General features: G+C 42.7%; 1 protein-coding gene across 1 annotated transcript in view; it reads right to left on the bottom strand.

The window, feature by feature from the left end:
- Nucleotides 1-229: 229 nt before the first annotated feature.
- The window catches only part of postna (periostin, osteoblast specific factor a), a 23605-nt gene continuing 2462 nt past the window's right edge, over nucleotides 230-21372 (bottom strand). The window contains exons 3-23 of the mRNA XM_062536422.1: nucleotides 16030-16094; nucleotides 14922-15079; nucleotides 14457-14621; nucleotides 14198-14344; nucleotides 13900-14041; nucleotides 11103-11315; nucleotides 10569-10697; nucleotides 10207-10355; nucleotides 9587-9723; nucleotides 9207-9337; nucleotides 8827-8957; nucleotides 7424-7526; nucleotides 7027-7094; nucleotides 6832-6877; nucleotides 6320-6367; nucleotides 3946-4413; nucleotides 3786-3845; nucleotides 1827-1886; nucleotides 1633-1719; nucleotides 1324-1362; nucleotides 230-1181 (exon numbers count right to left, since the gene is read on the bottom strand). Coding sequence (XP_062392406.1) covers nucleotides 1117-1181; nucleotides 1324-1362; nucleotides 1633-1719; nucleotides 1827-1886; nucleotides 3786-3845; nucleotides 3946-4413; nucleotides 6320-6367; nucleotides 6832-6877; nucleotides 7027-7094; nucleotides 7424-7526; nucleotides 8827-8957; nucleotides 9207-9337; nucleotides 9587-9723; nucleotides 10207-10355; nucleotides 10569-10697; nucleotides 11103-11315; nucleotides 13900-14041; nucleotides 14198-14344; nucleotides 14457-14621; nucleotides 14922-15079; nucleotides 16030-16094 — 2611 coding nt within the window. The 3' untranslated portion in view covers nucleotides 230-1116. The remainder of the gene's footprint in view (nucleotides 1182-1323; nucleotides 1363-1632; nucleotides 1720-1826; nucleotides 1887-3785; nucleotides 3846-3945; nucleotides 4414-6319; nucleotides 6368-6831; nucleotides 6878-7026; nucleotides 7095-7423; nucleotides 7527-8826; nucleotides 8958-9206; nucleotides 9338-9586; nucleotides 9724-10206; nucleotides 10356-10568; nucleotides 10698-11102; nucleotides 11316-13899; nucleotides 14042-14197; nucleotides 14345-14456; nucleotides 14622-14921; nucleotides 15080-16029; nucleotides 16095-21372) is intronic.

Raw genomic sequence — 21372 nt, 5'->3', positions numbered from 1 at the left:
CTTTATTTGGGCAAAGGATAAAATAGAATATAAATAGGAAAATAAGGTGAGCAAATGTTTTGCATAAAACCCTTTAGCATACACATAAATGATTTTACATCATATCCTGTGTCATATTAAATCAGGTGTTGTGATTTCTAAGAAAATCTTGATCTGAAAACTACTCATAAACCTCAATTATCCTTCAAGCCTCCAGGAGTATTTGGACAAATAACTGCAAAATACTGCCTCAATTCAACAAAGCTTTAATTTAAAGAGGGTCTTATTCCAACACCCAAAGGAAGACTGGATTTCCGTTCAAGAATACATTTTTTATTTAGCTCTCTATGTGTTTTCAAACAGAGGTAAAGGTGCAGAGATTTGTTTAAGACACCAACCAGGCCTTTAATAATGATGGAAAATGAATGATAAATAACCAGCCATTCAGTTTGGAAGCACACAGGTTAAACATACGCCATCAGAATGCTGAAAAAAACCCACCAGGTAAGACGGAAAAGATATTATTGAAATCCACAAAGATAAGATGTAATTTAACAAAACTATAGTAAACTTGAACATTCTGACAAATTGTCCAGATTACAGCAAGTAACAACAAATAATTGCAACTTCTGCGTCAGATGTATAAAAAAAACACATTAAAATGTGTGAATGTAAGCACCTAATGTAAGTCATACATTATTACATCCCATTTCAAAAGAAGCAATGCATCTCTTTTCAAAACAAACAAACAAACAAACATTCAAACAAGGCAACATCACTGACGGTTTAAGATAACTCACATATCCCTCAAAGACCCCATACACCACAGCAGAATTTCAAATTCCACTTATATAAACATTTTAAATACACGTTAGACACTGCATATATCCCTTTGCATTTTTTTTTTCTCTTTTTGACGTTCTTGGTGCTATTCAGTTCATTATCCTCTCAGCTTCCAGGCGTATTGAGATCAGTTCATTCAAGGGTCAACAAGATCAAGTGTAAATCCCACTCCTCTTGAACTCCCTCAGAGAGGAGAACAAGGCGAGTGTCCGTTAGATGTCACGATCTCAGTTGTTCCTCATCCGTGTGTCCGTGTGTGTAAAGAAGTCACCGGTCTCGTGTGTGTGGTGGACTCTACTGTTTACGTTTGGGGTGGCGTCTCACCAGTCGGTTTCGTCTCCTCATGCCTGCTTGTTTGACTGGCGGAGGGTGAGCAAATGTTAACGTTAGTCTGTTGGTTTGGCTTCTCACTCTGTTAAAGGTTTTTTTTATATGGTCGTCTGTGTGCGCAGTGATTGTAAGCTGAAGCAGAAGGGGCTGTGGGCTACTGTGTTTGCTTACCTGGTGCTCTCTTGGCTTGCAATCGCGTCGGTCCTCCCTCTGCAAGACAAAATGACACATGCATCAGTCACAAGATCAGTAACATTAGTCATTGACCGGGTTTCCCAGATTCGTTAAGAAGCTCTTAAGTGCTAAGAACTTGTTAGGAGCGTTCTTAGAACGTTCTTAGAGCACTCCTAAGAAGTTCTTAGCACTTAAGAGCTTCTTAACGAATCTGGGAAACCCGGCCATTCGCAGTTAAAAGTGGAGCATGTTTCATCTCCAGTCTAATGTTGTTTGATTGAATTAATCGTGTGGTAGCACTCTTACCTTGGATGATTTTGGTGATTTTCTCTGACTCTGCTTCAATCAGGTCTTCGTTTCCTTGGAAGGATGTGATCCTGGAGAAATCAGGCCCTTCAAGACAAAAGCGTTGAGAAAAGCAATCAGTGAGCATCCTTTACACACAACTGGATTTCAGGCACTAGTATGAAGAGATGTTGGGATGGGATGTTTCTCAATACCTTCAATTATTTGAGGTTCTTTTCTGATCAGCTTGGTGACAGTTGTGAGTCCAGGGCCACCTGCAGATTGCAACAACAGAATCAACAGACATCTACAACATGCAGATTGCAACAACAGAATCAACAGACATCTACAACATCACGTCACAAGTATGGGCCCTAGGTCATAAATGATTGGACATCTTCATGATGGGCAGCAGTGGCCTACTGGTTAGGGCTTCGGGCTTGTAACCTGAGGGTTGCCGGTTCGATCCCCGACCAGTCCACGGCTGAAGTGCCCTTGAGCAAGGCACCTAACCCCTCACTGCTCCCCGAGCGCCGCTGGTTGGACAGGCAGCTCACTGCTCTGGGTTGTGTGATTCACCTCACTGTGTGTTCACTAATTCGGTTAAATTGGGTTAAATGCAGAGAACTGAATTTCCCTCATGGGATCAAAAAAGTAGATATTCTATTCTATTCTATTCTATTCTATTCATTCATGTTTAGGAAGAGCCCACAGGCTTCCAGAAGCTTCTATCCATACTGTATGTGTGGGGCCACCTTTACAGGCCAGTTTTTAATAAATTGTCATTCATATGACGTGGCATCCATTCTAAAATAGAGCTCTGTGTGTGCCGTCTTTCTGAACAAGCTTGAACTCAGTGTGAGGACTTTCTGTAGAAGGAGATAAAAAAAATTCATTTGAGAGTACTAGTCCCTTAGTAGGTGATTTGTGTAATGGCTACCTTTGCCTGACATACTGCGGTTTTGGGTATTGCATCAGATGTTGTGCTTTTTTGTTATACTGTAGGTCTGGTTGGCCTTTGTTAGAGCCACTGGGGGTATAATGTAATCTACACAGAAGGGAATGGTGGTTTGTTACATTTTGTTAGCTTTTATATTCCTTTGTTTTAGGCATACCTCCCGTGGGTTGGAGCAAAGAACAAGGTTGGCAAGAGAACAAATAAAAGTGGAAAATTGTAATGATAACAGTAAATGACAAGTAAAAACAGTCAAGAGTGCTTTTTCAGTGACAAATGTTGGCAGTTGCACTCCAGTGTCAGATTTAAACGGGCCCTGAGGGTTCCAGGTTTGCTGGATTCGGTTTCAGCATGCATGCATATACTCTCAGAGTCAACAGAGAGCCTGATCCATCGCACATGTACTGTCATCCGCTGGGAAAATAAATCTGCCATCATAAATCCATGCATATTACGCAACAGCCTATGGTGCAGTTAATATCACCAACCATCTTTTGTTCTCTAAGAATTTGGAATAGAAGTTCTTGCTATTTGTGTTGATGGCTGTGGCTTTTGGACCACAGAATCTTTCAATAGGCTAACCCACCCAATATGAATGACCTTTTACTTGGATGATATTTAATGCACCATCATGCACTTTGAGGGTCTGAATAAAAGTGTTTGTATAAAGTTTTGTCATTTTGGATGTCAAAATACAAGAGTGCAATTTCCTTTATCTCTTATTTAGACCTTCAAAAAAAAGTTTTTTTTCAAAGCATGCCAACAGTCAGTCTGGTATGCTTGAGCGCAAAGATTGGTTGCTCCTCATGCCAATTTGCAGCGAGGGTCCGGGCAACCGCATCATCGACTGACCTCCCTCTATGATTCTTTTGATCTCCTCCTCCTGGAGGATGTGAACCTCACTTTCCAGAACCTTCTTAACCTTGGAAACTTCTAATGAGGGTTGAAAATTCAAACATATAGGTTTTTGTGCTATCATTTATTTTTTACCCTTCTCAAAGGCAATTTTTACAGATATTTTTTAAAACAGCTGTGAACCTGTAATACAAGTGACAAGACTTATTTTTACTAAACTCAATATAGCTTTTTTTATATCCTTATGACTATGAATACGGGACGATCACAAAATGATACTGGATTTCCATTGTTATAATAAGGTCAGCAAATAACATTGTGGCGTGATCCCTGAATGATTGCATAGTTTGCAATGACGACTAACCTTCCTCAATGATTCTCCTGATTTCACCATCAGTGTCCAGTTCCCCATCAGAAGAAGTCGCTAAAGACACAAAGAAAGAAAGGCAATTAATCAGTTGATTGGGGCTATCACTTGGTCATTTTGCATTTTGAATGTAACGAGACCTTTATTCGTGACTTACTCTCGATGACTCTGGTGACCTTGGTGAATGATGGATCACCCTCGACCACTCTGGTGACTTTGGTGATTGTTGGCTCACCCTCAACAACTACCCTGGTAATGGTTGGTTCTGATTGGCCCGTAATCACTCTGGTCACAGTGGTGAAAGGTGCTTCTGCCTCAACAACTCTGGTGAGTTTGGTGATTGTTGGTTCACCTTCAATAACTCTGGTGACTTTGGTGATAGTTGGTTCACCTTCAATAACTCTGGTCACTTTGGTAAAAGCTGGTTCACCTTCAAGAACCCTGGTTACTTTGGTGATAGTTGGTTCACCTTCAATAACTCTGGTGACTTTGGTAATAGTTGGTTCACCTTCAAGAACCCTGGTTACTTTGGTGATAGTTGGTTCACCTTCAATAACTCTGGTGATTTTGGTGATGGTTGGTTCACCTGTCTCAATGACTCGAGTGACTTTAGTGATTTCAGGAGCTAGAGAGAGAGAGAGAGAGAGAGAGAGAGATGGTGCTTACTGTACGTTCACACCGCCGCCGACTTGAGCTTCCAAAGATTCAGGAAGTCATTCATTTTCAATGGAAGCTGGCTTCTCTCAGCTGCAAGCAGTGGCAAATCCGTCGGCGTGGAGTTTTGGGCGTTGAAATTGGCTCAATTAATGGTAATAAGCGATGGCGTGGTTCAGCGGCAAACGACCAGCAACGAACATGATCGAACATAGAATGCTGCCACGTCAGGGCGGCCAAAGCGTCCAAAGCTTCTCACGGCATCCTTGGCACACGTACAGTTAAAGTCAAAAAGATATTTCGGTATAATGTCCAGTGCACTTAGAGACAGCTAATATCCAAACAAAAGTGAAATTGTATGCCTGTAAATGGTCATATAATAAATAACTCATGAAAACAAATAATTTAAAAAAACATCATAAATAAATGCTAATTAATGTAATTAATGTGTAACTACATGCAGCTACAAAAAAGGGACATAAATAATTATCATTAAACCCCAGTTTCACAGGCCTGACCTCATAAGTCAGCTCACTATTGTCTCTATGGGTACAGAATTTCTGACTTTCAATCTCTTAAGATCCTTTTTTGGCATGTGAGTGAAATATAAATCCCCAGTTATGGCTTCAATTGCAGTGCATGGCAATAGAACAGTCTTTCCAAAACAAAACTAATCATAAATCTAACCAATCTAATCTAATGCCAAAGGCAGGGATTGGCAGAGAAAACAGTTATTCAACAGATTGCGGCTCACTGCCTGTAATAATGAGGTCCAGGAACATGCTGTGTCAGTTCAGAGGTATAAATGTATTCATAAGTCTTTCTTACTGGCTTTGAAGATGAACACATTAATGATGAATGCTATATATTTTGCCGTAACATAAATGTACATTGAACTGACATTTTTATCATTAATAGGTACAGGTAGCCTGCATAGCATTTTAATCTCATACTGTACTGGTTATACTGACCAACTTTGATCCACTGGACAATGTTTAGAATGCAGCATACTGTACACTGTATTCTAATAGTTCACCAATTACTGCATTTGTTCACCACATACTGCACATAGTTAGTGTTAACAAACCAAACACCAAATCAAATGCTTCCATTGGTAATGGACAGCAGAGTGTTTGTTTAGCATCTGTTTTTATCAGGAACTTTTTTTTTCTTCTAAAAATGAATATCAATTTATGAACTCCTTGCGTGAGTTTAGCTCTAAATACATTTTCCCCTCTGTGCTGTGATGTGCCCAGACCGATTGCTCAGAGCCAGAGTTATATTTACTTGGAGCTTGAGGTGATATCTCCAGTTTTAATAACAACTCTTCACTTTCTGGACCACTTGTACAGGTTCACATTAAAAGTTGCCAGAAATGTCCTCATCTGCTGGCATCAAAAGTATAGTGTTGAATATTAAAGCCTCCTGAATATTAGGCCGGCTCCAGCAGGTAGCAGGCACGTAAAGATTAAGAGCTGCTGTGTCATCATCGTAATGTCTGACGAAAGCGCTATTTTTTTCTGCAACAATCTTGGCAGGAGATTCAACACAGTGACCTGTGCCAGGTAAAAATCATCACCGCCGGAGTCCAAATTAATGCATAACGGATAGGACAGATAAGAATGTCTGAAATATCAGCCTCAGGGGCATATAAATGCAATTTTCCTCCATACTTTTAATAAGGCTGCCAGTAAAATTAGGCCGATCACTATCTGGAGCCCATCGCTTGGATTTTTAGCCCCTTAAGTCTCAATGGGTCATTCTCAGGAAGTATTTCACTTCTGAAAGTATTATGCGTGAGTGATCAAGTAGCTTAATTTCATAACTGCAACATCCATTCACAAAGAGAGATGTATTTGCCTCCATGTAAACCTTACCTGTTTCAACAATCCTGGTAGTAGTGGTGGTCTTAGTGATGGTTCTTGCTGTGGATGAGAACAAAAGCATAGGCCATGTACAGTACATACAGTATACTTAGAAATGCACTGTATGTGTAATATGGCAATAATTGCATTCAAATAAATAAGCAAACAATGAGTTACAATGGAACTATTTCCCTATGATACAAACACTAACAATGTACACAAAGACAGTACACTGACGCCACACACACACACCCACCCACCCACCCACCCACCCACACACACACACACACACACACACACACACACACACACACACACACACACACACACACACACACACACACACACACACACACACACACACACACACACACACACACACACACACACACACACACACACACACACACACAATCTAAATAGAGACGGCATGCACTGAAATGGGAATGCATGCGCTGTAGCAATTCCCCCGCTGTCGTATATTAATAGAAGGGGCATTGTTGATGATGTGTTGAGGAACTTACTGAGGAAAGTAAGAGGAATCTCATGGTATGTGAATCCAGACACAAACTATGGAAAAAATTAGATGGAATGCGGTGTAGATGACACATAAAGATAACAAAAAAATGTATGTTTGAATAGTGTAAAACATAAATAATGTGCATATTCATATGATTTAATCTGTATATGGCCACTGCTGTAGATCATGGCTGTTTCACCTTGATCTGGATGTACTTGATGAGTTTCTGGAGCAGGAGATAGAGATCCTGACGTCCCACGGGTAGGTCTGTGGAACAGGACGAAACAAAAATCATGAGCTTTTCACTCTCTCATTCATCTAACTAACTGTAATCCACAGCAGAGACCGTATTCTGGCATCAGCCATGGGTGACGCAACGTGCGGTATTAATATCATGTGTTTCTTCAAGACATAGGAAAAGTCTGAGAGGATTTTGCATGGTATTCACTTCTAAGAGAGTCAAATTATCCCCTAAAAAAAGACACTCAAAAAAGTTTAGCTCAAAATGTGACTGGATACACCTTGGCCCCAAGTTTTGCCTAAAATGGCCTGAGCATATGTCTTCTATTCAGTCCAAACTACAGTTCCTTACTCACCTCCAGGATACAGCAAGGTCTTGACCACATGAACAACTCCATTAGAGGCCATTATGTCATTGTCAGGGACGTCGATGGAGTTCACGTGGATTGAGTTGTTCACCTGACCACAGACAGAGATGGCCACAATTATGGTAATAAGCACAAATAAAAAATAATTGCTTGTAATGTTGTCTGAGACAATGCTAACAATATTCTTGACAAGTTAAAGTGAAAGGAGGAATTGAGACATCATGGATAGAGCCACACCAATGGCATCATAAAATAGATTCCAGATGGTTCTGTTGTTCTTTTCTTCTGGAAATTGACTCAGATTGAAAAAGATTTGTAAATGCACTACAGTATTTCCATACACCATTTTTTGTGAGCCTCACAAATTTACTAATTTTGGGTCCTGGCAAAAAGGAATAAAACCTAAAAGGATGGTCACTCCAACCTCCTCTCTCTCTTCCCCCCTCCCCACTCTCTCTGTTCTTTAGTCTTCCTATCTGTCAGAATAATCACAATCCACCCTGCTCTTTCCAAGTTCCACATGGCCATAACAAGCCATTGTCCCAAGACCTTGGGGAGAGAGGAGGACAAGGGTGTGTAGAGAGAGAGAGAGAGAGAGAGAGAGAGAGAGAGAGAGAGAGAGAGAGAGAGAGAGAGGATGAGAGAGGTTGAGAGAGGTTGAGAGGTCGGAGAAAGCAGCCAATTGCCCGGAATTCAGATGTCTATCACTTTGGCAGGACTCCTGATAGGCTTTTCAAGGGGTCTCTGAGAACAGACCGTGACCAACAGGTCCTCTAGTCACAGAGGTTACATAGAAGAATCATTGTTTCCAAATGGGAAAACACACAGCACAATCTCTTGTCTTGTGTTTTCATATAATACTCTGTAAATGAAGTCGTACACAAGGTCATGTATTAACATCACTGGAAAAATGTCAACTGTGTCATTTGTGTGATTTCTTCACAAAATAAATCATTTGGCTGGCCATGGAAATAGTCTTTTACACTGTGTGCATAGACACAATGAAGTTTTAGAAATGGATCCAACAGGAAATGTGGCCATTGTCTAATTACCTTGTCTGGTGATACGAACTTAAAGCAGTTCATTTCCACCAATTTCCTTTGACAGGATAAATGTGTTTTGCGAGAAAAAAGAAGCCAGAATACTTAAAGTTGATGTGTACAAATGGATTGTTTTATAAACAGTAACTTGAACAGGTCCAAGGGGATATACAGTCTATCTGGATCATTAATGGGGCAGAAGTAAGTAAATGGAAGATGTGTTTTTGTTTTGTCTTTCCAAAAATAACAGGCACATTCTTTATATCCATTACTTTCAGCAAATGGAAGAGGGATATTTAGTCTATTTGAAATGTGTACGCCTGGTGAGTAAAGATGTGGAGAAGGACATACAGAGAGTAGCTGCAGGTTGTTTCCTTGAATGGTCTTAAGAAGATTTGTCACCCCTCCCTCAAGTCCTCCGTTGATGAAGACCCCGTTGCTGAAGTGGTACAGCAGAATTGTCCTGAGTGCATTGGGATCACCTGGTAGGATTATCAAAAGTAGAGGACTTTCAGATCAAGTGTTATCATGGTTTGGAAGTATGGGGAGATATGAGTTAAACTTGGAGGGATTGTAAAAGTTCAAAAGTAAAGACTAGTAGCTAACTTCAAAATGAAAGTGTGCTAGCTGTCTGGAACAAGCTGTTATGTTATCAACCAACAACATGGTGGGAAAGTGATGGTGGGGAAGCTAATCAGGCTAGCTCAAAGAACTTAGCACTGAGAACTCACTTGTAAGGAGAGTCATGTCCTCCTCAGACAGAACCTCAAAAGCATCGTCTGTGGGAGCAAAGAGAGTGTAGGCTCCAGTCTGTTTCAGCAGCTCTATCAATCCTGCTGTGTCCATCAACGACAAGAATATCCTACAAGCAAGAGACAAATTAGCACCGCATCCCAGGGAAGCTAAACAAAATGACTGTAAGCTGTTGTGTATTAGATTGTCTAGGAAGAACTAAACATGTGGACTAGGGTTAACATGGCATTAGTCAACATGAAGCTACTGTATACGAGTGGTTGGAAAATTAGATGAAGATTGCCATTTTTTGAGTATGATAGGCTAAATGATAATGTTGGCATATACTGTAGGCTAATACTGTATAGTCAACACTTACTTGAAACGTCCATCAGCTACTAAGACATCAAACATAGTGCTGTCAGGAGGTTTGATGATTGATCTCATAAGATGCAGAGCGCCATTGCTTCCCTCCTTACTGCCTCGAACCATACAGGCATTCTCAATGCAAACAGCCTAGCATGGACCAGACAAGCACAAATGAATGAAGACCCAAACTGAAGCAAAAGAGGATGATGTGTGTGTGGACATGGTGTGCTTTGGATTCAGCTATTAAGCAATTTATTAAAACAAAATGTTTTTCATTTTGTCTGAAAAAGATTGGAGCAAATGGTTTAAACCCAGAACCAACAGTACAGGCCTATAGGCCATATAACATTTGAATGTTCTTCCATCAGGTATGTCTGTGCCCAATTTAAAGATGTGTGTGTCTTACAACATGAACACCTAATAAAATCTAGACAGGCAAATCCTTGGTAGTAAAAAACAACATTTTGCACATATACAGTACGTCCTGCCAGATACGGCGGCAATCACCAATAACAAGACAGCTGTTTTCACCTCCGCAAGCTGCGGGATTCACCATTAATCTGAATAATGGCTCTCAGCAAGGGTCTTCAGCACAACCACAAACCTGAGGCAAACAAAAGCTAACTCAACTGTTCGGTAGATGAACACTCTCAGCAGCTTTCCACCCATGGTCTCCAGCTCCTGTCCGTTGTAGAGCTCGCTCAGGGAGACCTTCAGCTTCAGGATGTGATTTTCCAGGATGATCTTCAGGAGACGCTGATCCATGGCCATCACCTCTTCTGCAGAGCCAAGTCAAGATGCCCCAACCAGACAGAATCAAGTCAGCTTTGGATGAAAATACTTTTAGGAGAAATAAGATAAATGTCCTGTCCTGTTTTTAGTCCCGCACAGTGCTGACTGACAGACTGAAATGTCAGCAAACGGCTACAGGAGTCAAATGACGAGGGTGTTTTTGCTCCCTGAAGCCATAAACTCTGCTCAGGTGAACTCACCTGAGAAGGCTCCGTTGAGGGGGGCCAGGAGGGTGTACTCCGTCTCAGGCTGCATGGCGGCCGCAAGGCCAAGCTCAGACACCATGTCTTTGAAGGTGCTCTCACTCACCAGCTCCATCACCAGCTTGGCTGGAGGGCAGAATAACACACAAGCACAAAGGGTCACTCAAAGAACACCTGGCAACACTTCCCCGACGAAAGGAACATTTCCTTATATTTGGGTTCTTTAGCTATAGGTCTCTCATTACAAAGCCAGTGTCCACATGTACACACATAGTTCACACACGAGTGCGCATGGTCGCCTGTAAGTCTGTATGTGTGTGCATGAACTTGTTTATGTTCAATCTCTTAGAAAGTCGGTGTAAGTAATATGAGAAAGTGACTGTGACCCTGAGACCTACTGTAGGTATACATCCTCCATACGTTCGCCAAATAATGTAGTAAAGCTGACAGAAAACAGAGCAAGAGGTGAGAGGAACATTGTGTAGCTGAGCCATTCAACAATGACAGGATGGAGTTCATGACAAACTTCACCTGCGTTGGGAATGAGGACCTGGTCAATCAGGTGAATAACACCGTTAGTGGTCACAATGTCCTTCTTCAACACCATTTTGATGCCGTTCACCGTGAGGCTATCGCCATCGCAGCCGATCTCAATCGTGCTTCCCTCCATTGTTTCGTAGACGGAGCCTGCCATGATGGCCTCGGCACACTGCACTGAGCTGAGGAGGTGGTACTGCAACAGAGCTGGTGAAGAAAAGAGAGCGAATAACGGGTCAAATAACATCAATGATCTCACAACAGAGACACTTTCCATATAAGTCGACATAGATTCTGCGAAATCGGACGTGTCAGGAGCACTAAGACAATAAAAAATATACTGTGTATTTTAAAGAAAGAGTTTAAAACATTTGTTTTAGTCATTGGAGTTAGTCTGACACTTTATCGGAGCAGCGTGGGAGAGTCTAATCCACCCTGTCCTTCCTGAGCAGACGGGCAATCTGTAGTCACCCGCCCACAGTCTCCTGTGGCAGCAGTAATTTGTCTGTGATTGACTCCAAAGCTCTTTTAAAGCTCCTGAACCGCAGAGTCTGTTAATGCTTTCTAATGTTGTCTTTCGGATCTTTGTTAAACTGTTATAAGTCATATATTTTACACCTCTTATTATAGCTGTTTTCATATGATGATGATTATAAAAAATAACTCTCATTTTCTCCTGGGTAGAAAAAATGTCTTTGGTGTGAATATGTACTCCAAATGTCATATAATTTACACCTCTTGTGATAGCTGTTTTCATAGTATTATGACTATAAAAAATAACTCTCATTCTCTCCTGGGTTCTTTGGCCAGAAAAAAAGTCTTAATATATGTTCATATATTCTCCAAATGGGCCAACCCTCCCTGACAGTTATTCTTCATACACATACTTCATTGACAGGATAGGGAAGTCTGATGGAAGTTATCAAGAAGTTCTGCCATCGCTTGTGGAAGTTTTTGAATCGGGAAGCACCAAGTTACTGTCAAGTCATTTCTTCCTCAAATCCATCCCCCCAAAAGAGTCGAGGTACTGTGAGATGATGATGTCATCATAAAAAGGCTTTCCAATTGTGTGGTCTTATCTCAAAGGCCAGAGCTCAGACATGAACAGAGCAGCGAGGGCGGGGGTTGACATCGGAACCCTATTATCTACGAAAAAGGAGGCTTGGACGGTGACCCAGAACTCCGCTGCCCTCGAGGGTTCTGGCTCTCTCCTCTCGGCTCGTTTTGGAATGGACGCTGTCGGTGTCTGGACTCGGATTGATCTCGTTTTTTAGTGCTGGAGCGCTCATGAGACACACATGCTTCAGAGGAGGAAGGGGCATGTGTCAGTCTGAGCAGAGCCAGATATCCTCCAACTCTTTTGCTTTTAATGGGTTCGAACTTGAAAGCGCCCATTTTATGACGATGCTGAAGGAAAGAAGAAAACAACAACGCCGGAGACCATTTTCCCTCTCTCTCTATCTCTCTCTCTCTCTCTCTCTCTCTGTCCTTCTACCTTCCACCCTCCCTCTCTCTCTCACTCTCTCTAAGAGAGAGAGAGAGAGAGAGAGATTGTGTCCTTAATTATTGAATGTAACTCAATAGCCATGAGTCTCTTTTACTTTAAGTCATTCCAGTCTCTCTTGGAATAGACCTTTCAGACATTAGATAAATATGATACACATCCAATTCTCTTTCGACCCATGCAACCGCTGAACCACAAAAGAAATCAGCAGATGCATTCTGAACACACGTGTAACGTTATTCAACATCCAAGCATTTCCTTGCAGAAACAGAGAAGGGGCACGGCTTGTCTTGACTTTGGATGCCCGTGTGCCTGTGGTCGGTGGCGCTGTTTGCGGACTGTCTGAGAATCTCACACGGGGCCGCGGCATATAACAGACTTAGACTCGGTCGGGTCTGTTTGAGGAGCGCTAAACCACTAACAATAGTAGCCGGACTAAAAAGCGCAGCAAGATTGACTCTTGAATTGGGTCGCACTCAGCCCTCTTCTGTTTGCCGTGAGCATTCCACAGAGGTGAGGCAAGCTGTGAGCCCACGGAACAGCTTTGCTCTGGAGGATGGAGAGATGTTTACCAGACGTCCGTCACTTGATCTAAGCTCTGGCCCGAGAAAGCATGGACCATCGCCTCTTACTCTGGGTACCGGATGCCTCCATTTAATGAATTTCACGATTATGCAACCCTACAAAGAATTTGTTTGTGGATGAGGGATAATTTCCACAACATTTTCCAAATCTCTAAAAATAATGCATTTCTACGTCACTATCATCTTCATGTGGTCTTAACTAGCATGATTATGACCCAAGCCACATTACTGTAATATTTGACTTTTATATCTTTTATATCTTTTTTTATACTCAATCAAGCATGATTAATTCAATTTATTTGAGTATTGGAGTGGCATGCCGTTGATCATAAATGGGCTCTTCATTCAGACTGACCAGTAACAAGCCTGATATAGAGTTTCTCTCTTTGACGGGTAGAGCAAATGGATACACAGAGAGTATCTACTGTATACACCCTTTCAATCTGTTCCTAGAGGGTTTCCGGTTGAAAATGCAAAGCCAATTCAGATACTTAAATTAATCAAACTTTAGCTTAGTGCTCTTCAAAATGTCGACTATAAAACAGGTCTTCTTTATTTTTTGTTGATCCCCAGATTACCATTAGCTCAATGTTGTTTTCTGCGCCACTGGAAGTTCCTTGGGAACACACATGTTTGTTTATGCCATTGACAGGATCTATTCGAAGACCAGATGGCCATGATTATCGTTGACGTCGAGCCTTACCTTGGAGAACGGTCGTGTCACTCATGAGGCGTTCCATGACGTCTCCCTCGATTTTGTCAAATGCAGCATTAGTGGGAGCAAACAGAGTGTACTGGCCAGGCTTCTTTAGTGTGTCCATCAACCCTGAAACCTCTGCCACGGTCTGCATGAAGTGGACACACACGAGAACAGTGTAATAACAGATCACTGAGTTATTCTCAAAACAGAAAAAACAGCTATGTTGTTTGATACAGTATATTTCAACTATCATTGTCTCTAGGTTATTATTAACGTTACGTTAGGAGTTTAAAAACCTTACTCTGAGGCTGGACAGGTCTTCGTCTTTGTCTAGGACATTGTGAATGGTATCTTCCACAAGTGTGAGGACGCGGTCAATGACGTGCACCACCCCGTTGGTCGACACTTGGTTTCCATGAATAATTCTGGCGCAGTTTACCGTGACCACCTGATAATCAACACATGACAGTATTATCGGTAATTGGCAGTGTTACAGTTTGTGTTGTTAGTGTTAGGATAACTGGTTTGAATGGGAATATAGCCACACAGACAACACATACTCCATTTGAGTAGTGGTTGATACGGAGTCCGTGGCTGTTGTGCATGGACTTCAAGGTCAAGTCATTCTTCAGGTCTTTGGTGACGAGGCGTTTGTTGGTCATATGGTAGTGAAGTGCGTTTTTCAGCTCTACATCCACACTGCCCTCCAGCTTGGCCTTCAGACTCTGGTTTTGGAGTAGTACAGAAGCCACACATCAGAGACAACGTAGAAGAGAACATTAATGCTTCACATTTCAATTCCTCAGAGGGGTTAGAGGGTTTTGTATTGCAATGTTGGAGCAATGGCTCATCCTAAATCAAAGATATGACATTGGCTTGCATCATTATCATCATCATCATCATCATCATCATAGAGATTTGAATGAGATCAAAGGCAGTGTGTTGACCTGCCAGGCATTGTGTGGTTAGCACACACATAAGTCCTCTCTATCCCATGAGAAGTAATTATGTGAGAAACAACTCACTGCATCCACAAGGTTCCAGGCGTCATTACTGGGTGCAAAGAAGGTGAAGGAACCCCGGCCTTCAATCTCCGCACGGAGGGAGGAGATATCCGCATACCTTTGTGTGCTGGTTGCACCCACAAGACCCAGGGTACCATAAATATGGTCGATGGGAGCCACTGGCGATGAAGGAAACGTTTATTAGAAGGGTTATTCTACAGACACGCCCTCTTTTTGCACGGTGAAATGGCCAAAAATATACAGTATACAGTATCTATACAGTATATATTTTTACATTTAAACTTAGACCACATTATTACTGAAGTAATTTGCTGTAAGAATATACATAAGGGACATTTGAATCATTTTTTTATATTTTCATTTTTTAATAATATTAATTTGATATGTTATATTTGAATACTTAAATACTTTTATAATTAATAGGATAGTTGTGCATGCATTTTTGCAGTTAAACTATTTCCAAAAAATGTTTAAACCCCAATCTGTCTACATGAGTGTTGGGACGGGCACTTTTGTGGTGCTCGAAATCCTATAAAACTGTCACTTTGATGGCTCAAAATATGTTATTGCTCAATGAACATATTGTTTTACTTAAATACAAAATATGTAAAGTGTCACAGACATTGATGAATGGACATTTCTGACCCAGAAAAATAGTTTAGAGAGTAGTTTCTGTCAGAGGTTGTACAGTATATTGTCTATGAAACATTATCACCTAGTTTAGAGCCTCTCAACAACCTCCTTATAACTTTACCCCTGCAAGACCATATTACCTAATTTTTACAGTGCCCTTTGGTAATGCTGGTAATGAATAACAAAGAAATTACTCCTTTAAGTCTACTCCCCTGTCCGACACCAACAGTTGGTTTACAATTTAACTGCAAAGAAGAGTTAAAAGAGAATAAGAACGCCTGGTCACGCCTGGAACGCTGAATGATGATAGCAAGCTTTGGCTTGCACCTAAAAGTGTCACAGATGAGCACTTTCATTTAGCTTGGCAAGCCCATGCTGCTGTACCATCCCATAATGCCAAGGAGCCACCAATGGAGTGTATTGTTTTAACTGTCATTAAAATTCCTGTTGCCCAACCGAGTCACCCGAGACCAACCTGCAGGGCAGCCAAGCATGTCGTCCAACTTCATGTAGCCCGGGCAGCACTCGTAAAGCACCATCCTGCGAACATGGGAACAAAAAGGACAGAAGCAACCCCCCCAAATGCTGTTAAAATGGCTGCAAATCTGTTCTCATTTATAACAATGTGCAAAATCATAAAGTCTGCCTTTTGAAGTGTACACCTGAAAATGACCAGCTGTGACATGAACTGTGGATAAACTGAAGGCCTCTGGGCCTGGGAAGGGAGCTAGAGAGCTTTCTCAAGCTGCGTAAGTTAAGATTTTGGAATGTTATATTAGACAAGTTATGCAGATGAGTGATATTGAAATGGTTCTACCGGAGAGGGTTAAAGCAGAGCGGTCAGTAATGAAGGATTTTTGGTACCTACTGTACCATTGTTCTATTCCAGCTGCTAGCCAATGTATACAGATACTCGCACAAGTCAGCCTTTCCTATTTCCTCATAGACAAAAAAGGGCACAGGGGTTGACATTCTAACACCAGTGTCTTCAAAGAATAAATATAAAATGAAATGAATAAATAAGTATTAAGATACAGTTCTTTTTATTTGAACTGTTAAAAAAAAAAAACATTAGGATGTTTGTTAAAACAAATTCAGATGGGGGCTATAGTCCGTTTTCAAAGCAATACTAAAACAATGGCATTGCAGCACATTCATGAGATTTCTAAAGTTATGCGTGCCATTGCATCACAGGGGATGACAAACATGAAAAAAGCTACTAAACAAAGAACAAATGTTAAACAATAAATAACATAATCTGTGCCAGCCACAGCAAGAACAAAGAAAACAACCGTCCATATTGAAAGCTCTTTTAAGTTCATCTCCTTTGGTGTTTGCATTCCAAAATGTTTTGATGTGTAAAAGTAAAGAGATATGATTTGGCCCAAAGGACACACACACACACACACAAGATAAACAGCTGAGGGAATTTTAGCTCACGGTGCATTTTGATCTGATTAGAACCATCAGCATACAACTCAGATACTGAGGAAAAGGAGCAGTTCTGTTCCAACTTTGAATCAATGCTGGCTCCGACAGACACACACTCATTCAGCTGCCGGGTTCTACACGCCTCTGGAACAGGAGATGTTAGATCCCATTATGGGTGAAAACACAGGTGTGAGATTTTCTATTTTAGCCAAAAGGTTGAAAAAGAGGCGGCAGATCCTAACCCAACATTAGTCAACAGAAACAAAAAAATGTGTATTCCTCACAAAAGGAAATGTGCATCATGGCACAAGCTTCTCTCATATTCTCATGATAAGTCAAATCAAAAATGTAATATTAAATGGTTTATTTTTTCCTGTGTGTTGTATATACAGTAATTTAGAGTCCAATAGAGCCCTCCAGACATCAATCTGCTGCAGAGGAAGCAGAGGGGGTGCTAAGAAATGCCAGTGGAGAAATGGCCCTGGTGAGCGATCCAATTACCCTCACAATTAATCAAATTAGGATACATGGCTTGAGGGAAACTAGAACACATTAATCTTACAATAATTGTAAAAACCCTGTAAAAGACACTTTTAAAATTTTCTATCAGCAGCAATGATGATGGTTTCACAGTCTGTCCACTAACCCCCATTTAAGACCAGACTAAATCTAGGGAAACACCAGTGTGTTTGTGGAGGGCGGGGGGGTTGACAGGTAGAGCTGTCTCGTCCCGACCGAATGGTTCAGACAGACCATACATTGTGCTGTGGGCATGAAGTCACCGGTCTTGCCTTCCTCCTCCGACAACATAATGGATGGTGTTTAACTCAGTCAGGGCCCACACGGTCACAGGGGCTGTGCTATATGGCAGCGAGTAAGAGCAGTATGCTGACCAGATGGTCATGTGTGCAAGCGATATGCTTCACATGAGGACTGGTGCATATAGACAGACACACACACACACACACACACACACACACACACACACACAGTGGTAATGGGGAGAAAAGGTGGGAAAGCACACAGGCAGACACACCCATGCGTGTTCAGTCATGCACGTGCACACAGTAGTACGCACAGTATGCACACACACACACACACACACACACACACACCAACATGGACACTTCCATTATGTATAGTATTCAGCCACATAAGACACTGACACCGAAAACACTGAAAGTGTGTCTTTAAACCACAAAATGGTTTGATCATGACCCAAGAGGCTGCTTGCTGTCTCTGTCTCTGTCATCTGTCATCCGAACACCCATCACAAGAAAAACAAAGCTGTAAAAACAACACAGCCGCTCACAGCCCCTCACAACAAGTCCAACCACCAGCACACGCTCCACACATGAGGGGTCAACAACAGCAGTCCCCCCGCACGCCCTCCACACCACCACCACAGTCCCCTCCTCTGGTCGCTCACACGGGAACCGTTTAACGCAGCCGTTCACAACTAACAACTTCCACATGAGCGCCAATGACACTTGGCACAGACAAGACCAGCGAGCGGGTCAAAAAAAACGACTCCAACTCCCACTGCGGGGATGGGTGTGTGTGTGTGTGTGTGTGTGTGGGGAGTTCGGGGTGTTCTGCCTCGTGAACAGAGGGGAGAGGCGGCTCACCAGGAGGAGATTATGTGCCATGATCGGGGATGACTGTGCCTAATTACCAGCATCCAGTCTCTCTGGGGCCCAGCAAAAGAAAAAGCCAGCGCAGCTCCCAGGGAGAGACAAAAGAGGACGAGCAACAGCTGCACGGCTGCACACTCTCTTCCCTCTCTGGCTCTTCTCTTCCATCTCCGGGTTCACGGGTGCCCATTTGCACGCCTATAAGGGCTAAGTGCCCTTTGTTCACGCAGTGATTTAGTGCACATCTCACGATTATCACTCAGCATCCGTTTAGTTGCGCAGTTTATCAAACGCTGTTGTAGAATTGGGAGTCTGTCGGCTTGAAAAAAAAACAAACACTAAGACACTAAGAAAAATGAAAAAGGGAATGAAAGGCTGGAATGAAAACGAAACGTAAACCAAAAACTGTCAAGGTTCACCTTGAGCCCGGGCACTGTGTCTGTGTCTGTGTCTGCGTTTCTGCGCCTTTGTTTTTCTGTCACGACGCAAAGTCATGCCGAGCGCGCGGCGCAGACAGCGCAGCTGCGCAGATTTCCTCCAGTGCCTCGGAACAATGTTCTCAGTGTGACATGGAGCGTGGAGACGGAGCGCTGGGAACGCCAGAGTCCCTCCACGGAACCTGACGGGGCTGACTCAACTTTTCCCTGCCCTCCAGCAGCCTCTGCAGCAAGGCAGGGCTCCGAGCCCTCTCTCTGTGTGTGTGTGTGTGTGTGTGTGCCTGCGCCTGTGTGTGTGGGTAGGTGTGGGTGCGTCTCTCTCTCTCTCTTTCTTTTTGTATGTGTGTGTGTCCCACTTTCTCTCTCTCACTCATGTGCATGTGTGTATGTGTGTGTCTTTGTGTGTGTATGTATATAGATGTTTGTATGAGGGTGTCTGACTCTCTCTCTCTCTCTCTCTCTCTCTCTCTCTCTCTGTGTGTGAGTTTGTATGAGTGTCTCTCTGTCTTTCTCTCACTCTCTTTGTGTGTGTATGCATGTGTCTCTACATGTGTGTCTCTGATACACATACAGATGGAGCGCAAACGTTTGCAGAATTGCTCATACTGTACGTACAAAAGAGCACACAGAGTCACATTTGGACTTGACTCCTTCCAGATGTTTCAACTTTGCAAGGGTGCGTGAGCTTGGTACTACCAGTCCACCAATCGCTAGAAAGCCCTTGGAACTGGGCCCACATGGATAGCCGCCAGGGCCAACATTTCTAGCGGTGGCGGAGGTGTTCCCATAGGACAGGAACCTTCGGGGATGGGGGGGGGGGTGGGGGGGTACTGTAAACATGTCTGTGTAGCGTATCCAAAGCCAGGCGTGTTTGTCACTGTTACGTAAGGTAGCCGGGAGGATCGATGTGGAAGGGACTCCTCTTTGTATGTCCATGTGTCCATGGCAGCCCCGGTGGGCATTATTATCGCCCAGGCAGAGAGAGGAAGTGGAGGAGGGAATGTGGACGAGCTAATGACTGACCGCCTCAGAGGTCTGGACGCAGATAAGGAGTGGGCTCTGCCCTCTTCCCACTTTCCCACGTCTAGACACACACACACACACACACACACACACACACACACACACACGCACACACTGACAGGCCTTAGGAGAGGAACACAATACTCTCTCACACACACACACCGTATACACATACACACACACACACACACACACACACACACACACACATATACACATACATACCTGTATACACACACACACACACACACACACACACACACACACATAATATACATACTCATATACACACACACCCACCCACCCACACACACAAAAACAATATCTCTGGAGGGGTTTGTCAGGCATTTGAGGTCCTCCGTAGGGGACTGTTTGGTTAATCCATCAGCAGCTATGTATCTTCACCTCAGCATCATAGCACAGGGCTGACAGAGTGATACCTGGTATCTGCTGATTCTTGTCCACAGTGAGGCGGATCGGGGAACTGTCATAGGTATTGTTATTTCAGTCTACCTTTCAAGTGATGAGGGACAGACAGACAGAGCGACAGATTTTAATGTAGCGTGAGTCAGAATGTATCCCTGAACATGTCAGAGCAAGACACACATGCCGACATGCACAGAAACGTATAGGCTATATAGTGTCAGACACACACACACACACACACACACACACACACATACACCTTCATACAGATTTAGGGGTGCCATATATCAAGCATGCAATAGAATCATTTTTGGTTTTAAATAGCACCTATTTTCCAGGAGTATGTATGTATATGTATATGTATATACTGTATATGTATTATATATATATATATATATATATATATATATATATATATATATATACAGTATATACTCTATATTCATATATATATATATATATATATATATAATATATATATGTGTGTATATACCATCACCATAACCATAGCACACACACACACACACACACACACACACACACACACACACACACACACACACAAGAACTTCAGCAAAAGCCACACAAAAGGTGATAACAGCCCAAGCTGTGCAGGGTTTGGATGAGGGAGGCCCTGTCCGTGTTTGGGCCGTTGCCAGGCAGCGCTGAGTAGCGGGAGCAGAACCAATGTGCAGCAGTGCGCCCCTCTGGAGACTCCTCTCTCTCCTTGAGAACCCTGCTCTCAGCCAAGTCTGCGCTCCAACACACCCCCTCCCCTCCTCCCCGCACACACACACACACAAACACACACACACACACACACACACACACACACACACACCACCAACGCCGCCTCCGTTCGTACTC

Source organism: Sardina pilchardus, chromosome 5 (genome assembly GCF_963854185.1).
Source record: "Sardina pilchardus chromosome 5, fSarPil1.1, whole genome shotgun sequence".
Classification (NCBI taxonomy): Eukaryota; Metazoa; Chordata; class Actinopteri; order Clupeiformes; family Clupeidae; genus Sardina; species Sardina pilchardus.
Note: the sequence above shows the minus strand (reverse complement) of the source record. Positions and strands in the feature narration are given on the sequence as shown.